Below are 5,000 nucleotides of genomic sequence, written 5' to 3'. Positions count from 1 at the left end.
ATATTTTAAATAAAACCTGATGGCCTCTGCCAGAAAGCTGAAGATGGGTCGTCATTGGGTCTTTCAGCAGGATAATGATCCAAAACATGTGGCAAAATCTACACAAAAGTGGTTCAGCAGTCACAAACTCAAGGTCCTCCCATGGCCATCTCAGTCCCCAGACCTCAACCCAATCGAAAACCTGTGGGGCGAGCTAAAGAGAAGAGTGCATAAGAGAGGACCCAGGACACTGGATGATCTAGAAAGATTGTGCAAAGAAGAATAGTCAAAAATCCCTCTCTCTGTGTTCTCCAATCTTGTGAAATGTTATAGGAGGAGATTAAGTGCTGTCTTGTTGGCAAAAGGAGGTTGTACAAAGTATTAACATCAGGGGTGCCAATAATTGTGGCACACATGATTTCAAGTTTTTATTTTTTTTTCTAAATGTGTGAGTTTTTTTACCACCAAAGTAATGTACTTAAATAAAAGGTTGGATTTTTCTCTTTTTTTGCATTTGGGTTCTATGTTGTTTTAAAAAAAAGGAGAATTTTTAGAAGTCCACGACCACATCTTAAACAGGGGTGCCAATAATTGTGGAGGGCACTGTGTGTATGTATGTACGGGCTGGCAGTTTTTTTGAATAATAGATGGTGTAAACCTGGTCACATTACTAATAAAGAGCAAATCTGCTGTAAGGACATTGAGCTGTTAGTCGCTATCATGAGGCCGTTCTATCTGCCCAGGGAATTCTTGCGTGTTATCGCGATCGCTGTGTATATTCCCCACTTTGCTGATGGTGAATTGGCATGCAGTGTCCTGCATTCTGTTGTTAACAAACTGTTAACACAAAGTCCAAATGCCCTTCTCATTATCTCTGGGGGTTTTAATCATGCCCCTCCATCCTCCACTCTGTCCACATTCACCCAGAATGCTTCATGCCACACCAGAGACTTATTTTATGCCAACTCCAAGGAGGCTTATACTTCAGCACCCCTTTCCCCTTGGAAAGATCGGATCACAACCTGGTTCATCTCCTACCTGTGTACAAACCCGTTGTATGCAGGCCTCCCGCACAGTGAGGACATGGTCTGATGAGACCAGTAAAGCTCTGACAGACTGTTTTGACCCAGCTATGTGGGAGGAATTGTGAAATCCACATGGGGAGGATATTGACAATTTAACAGACTGTATTACAGACTATATCAACTTCTGTGTGGAGAATACTGTACCCACCAGGACTGTACAGTGGTTTCCTAACAAGAAGCCATGGATTAACCCTCCATAAAGATGTTTTTAAATCAGGAAACAAAGAAGAGCTAAAAACGGTCCAGAGAGAACTGAGAAAGAAGGTCAGGGAAGAAAAAGCATGCTACAGGAGGAAGAAGGGGGATCAGCTGCAGCAGAACAACGTCAATGTGTGTGGAAGGTGCTCAAAACCATCACTGGTCATAAGGAGACCAGCTCTCAAACTGAGGGTGACCAGAAGTGGGTGAATGATCTGAATCTATTCTTTAACATATTTGATCAGCTATGGAAGGTGCCACAGCTATGGAAAACATCCTGTGTGGTACCTGTACCAAAAAACGTGGCATCCATTAGACTTTGGGGACTACAGACCAGTAGCACTGACCTTGCATCTGATGAAGACATTGGAGAGACTGGTGCTTATTCACCTCTTCCTAGTCTAACATGGTTGCTAGGAAGTACAGAGGACTGATCCAGAACTTTGTGGACTGGTGCCAACAGAGCTGCCTCCAAATAAATGCGGAGAAAACAAAAGAACTGGTGGTGGATTTCTGTAGGCACAAAAGAACTTCACTATAACCAGTAAACATTCAGGGAAAGGATAATACTGAGGCAATTTATAAGCAAGGTCAGAGCAGACTCATTCTGCTGAGGAGACTAAGGAGAGCTACTGAAGACCTTTTTTTTGACTCTGTGGTGGCCTCAGTCATCTTAAATGGTGTGGTCTGCTGGTGCAGCAGCATCTCTACTGCAGACAGGAAGAGACTGGACAAGCTGATCAGGAAGGCCAGCTCAGTCCTGGGGATTCCCCTGTACACTACAGGAGGTGAGAGAAAGGAGGATGGTAGCTAAACTATCATCATTGCTGGAGAACGACTCTTATTCCCTGTATGAAACAGTTTCATCCCTGAGCAGCGATACAGACCGTCTTTTTTCCCTGCTGCTAACAGACTTTACAATCAGAGCTGCTCCCAGCGAACCAGTTACCAAAAATGTACAATACTACCCATGTATGTGCAATATTATCTATGTGCAATATGTTTGGAAGTGTAACTACTTATTAGAGGTCTCTTTTTCTTTTGTATTTATACACTGTAATGTATAAACTTATACTATGTCTCTATTTTTTATATATTTGCACATTTTCTTTGCTGCTGTAACACAGAATTTCCCCACTGTGGGACGAATAAAGGTACATCTTGTCTTATTTTAAAGTATGCTCAAATAAGTAGATATAAAAATATATAGTATAAATAAACATATATATAAAGCAATTTTAAATTACATTAAAAGGGTACAGTGTTTTCTTTGTTTTATTTTGAAATGATCCCAAACTTTGGAAACTTTGTCATGTGCTTTGGCCTGAATCTTCTCCTCTGCCTCTCACTGTTTTCCCCAGTTCGCTATTGTATGGAAGCCTGTTTCCCAAAATAGAAATAATACCGACCATTTTCCTCGCAATTCAGTTTTTTCTCATAATTCCTTTTTTCCCCTTGCAATTCCAAATTAATTTTTCACAATTCTGAATTTATTTTTCGCAATTGCAAACTCTGGACAGATCTGAAAATGGCTGTGCACTGATGCTCCCCATCCAACCTAATGGAGCTTGAGAGGTACTGCATAGAAGAATTAGAGAAACTGTCCAAAAATTGGCGTGCCTATCTTGTAACCTCATACTCATACAGATTTGAGGCTATAATTGGTGCCAAAGGTGCTTCAACAAAGTATTGCATAAAGGCTGTGAATACTAAAGTATGTGATTTGTAATTTTTATTTTTATTTATATATATATATATATATATATATATGTACATACATTTGCAAAGATTTCAAACACACTTCTTTCATGTTATTATGCAGTATTGTTTGTAGAATATATATACATATGTATGTATATGTGCACGTGTGTGTGTGTGTGTGTGTGTGTGTGTGTGTGTGTGTGTGTATATATATATATATATATATATATATATATATATATATATATATATATATATATATATATATATATGTGTGTGTGTGTGTGTATGTGTATATATATATATATATATATATATATATATATATATATATATATATATATATATATATATATATATGTTCTATTTCAGGAATATTTAGTTTTGTGAATTGTGTTCATTGTGCCACCCACTGATATCACTATGGCAACCAGTATTTTGAATGCCTCAACACAACCTTATAGTACAGTGACTGGTAAAATCGCTGCGTGTATAAATGTAGCTTTAGATGTTTGTCCAGGCAGTGTAATGTGCATCATAAATAGAGGTTGTAAGTTGCATTTTAATTTATATTCTTGTCATTTTTTTTGTTTCCAGATGTGGGATGTTGGGAAGGGCTTTAAGATCCCCCAAGTCTACCGTTCTGGCTACATTGTCATTGCTCTGACCATTTTCACCTCAGTCGCCTTGACTTCACTCTAAACCTGAAGAATTTGTAATGGAGGAGAAACAGAAGGAGAATTATGTTTTTTGTTTTTGTGTCTGTCCTTATGTCCTTTGTGGCCCTGACTTATTAATAAAGTAAATTAAGAAATATATATTTACATATGATGTGGTGTATGCTTATTTTTAGCTTTTAAGAGCACATTGTTAATTATAGTGATTTAAACGTTATTAACTATTGTCATGTTATGACCACTGTATTGCTAGCCATATTCTGAAACTTTCCTTTCAGTATTTTCTTTGAATTAATGCTTCAGTAAGACATGCCCTACTTGCTCCCTTAAATGATTTTTACGTCTCCCTTTCCATTAAGTATTCAGTTTACAGTTACTGAATAGCTGGCGATTTCAGTAGCTGGCGATTTCTTCCCATGTGCACTTGTCATCAGACCACAGTTTTAATTCTAACAAAGTCAAAGAATTTAATGTTGTTAGTTAAAGGCATTGCTGTGGAACACCATCAACCCACCATTCAGTAAACCTCAGTGCAACCTTTTAAATTATAGAATTATGAATCTTGAGTTAAAACTATATCAATTAAATGGTAATTCTACAGCTCTTTCAGTATATTGAAGTAACCAATAAAGGCTATTTAAGCAGTAGTTATCGATGTGGATTGTCTACTTTAAATGAGAGCTTTATAATATTTTTTTCATATTTTTATAACCTTGGTATTGTATGAGGAAGTCGGTTGTGGTAGAGAAGTATGTAAGGGTGGTGCAGGACATGTATGAGGACAATGTGAAAGCAGTGAAGTGTGCAATAGGAACAACAGACTGGTTCAAGGTGATGGTTGGACTGCATCAATCTTTCCTGTTTGCAGTGGTGATGGACAGGTTGACGGACAAGGTCAGACAGGAGTCTCCGTAGACTATGATGTTTGTGGATGATATTGTGATTTGTGGTATGAGTAAGGAGCAGGTTAAGAAGAGTCTGGAGAGGTGGGGGTACGTGCTGGAGAGAAGGGGAATAAAAGTCAGTAGGAGTAAGACAGGACGTGTGTGAATGGGAGGGAGGGCAGTGGAGTGGTGCGGTTGCAGGAAGAAGAGGTGGTGAAGGCAGGGTGGAGTGGGTGGAGAAGAGTGGCAGGAATGATTTGTGATAGAAGAGTATTTGTGAGAGTGAAAGGGAAGGTTTATAGGACTGTGGTGAGACCTGTGATGATGTATGGTTTAGAGACAGTGGCATTAAGTAAAAGACAGGAGGTGGAGCTGGAGGTAGCAGAGCTGAAGATGTTGAGGTTTTCGTTGGGAGTGTCGAGGATGGACAGGATTAGAAATGAGCTTATAAGAGGAACCGTGCATGTAGTAGGTTT

At 38.8% G+C, this 5,000-nt stretch overlaps 1 protein-coding gene across 1 annotated transcript in view; it reads left to right on the top strand.

Moving 5' to 3' along the window:
• sdhc (succinate dehydrogenase complex, subunit C, integral membrane protein) overlaps positions 1–3,787 on the top strand; it is an 11,304-nt gene extending 7,517 nt beyond the window's left edge. The window contains exon 6 of the mRNA XM_046877031.1: positions 3,561–3,787. Within this exon, the coding sequence (XP_046732987.1) occupies positions 3,561–3,665 (105 nt within the window). The 3' untranslated portion in view covers positions 3,666–3,787. The remainder of the gene's footprint in view (positions 1–3,560) is intronic.
• Positions 3,788–5,000: the final 1,213 nt, after the last annotated feature.

This window comes from Silurus meridionalis, chromosome 20 (assembly GCF_014805685.1).
Source record: "Silurus meridionalis isolate SWU-2019-XX chromosome 20, ASM1480568v1, whole genome shotgun sequence".
NCBI lineage: Eukaryota > Metazoa > Chordata > Actinopteri > Siluriformes > Siluridae > Silurus > Silurus meridionalis.
This window is presented reverse-complemented; position numbering and strand designations above follow the sequence as displayed.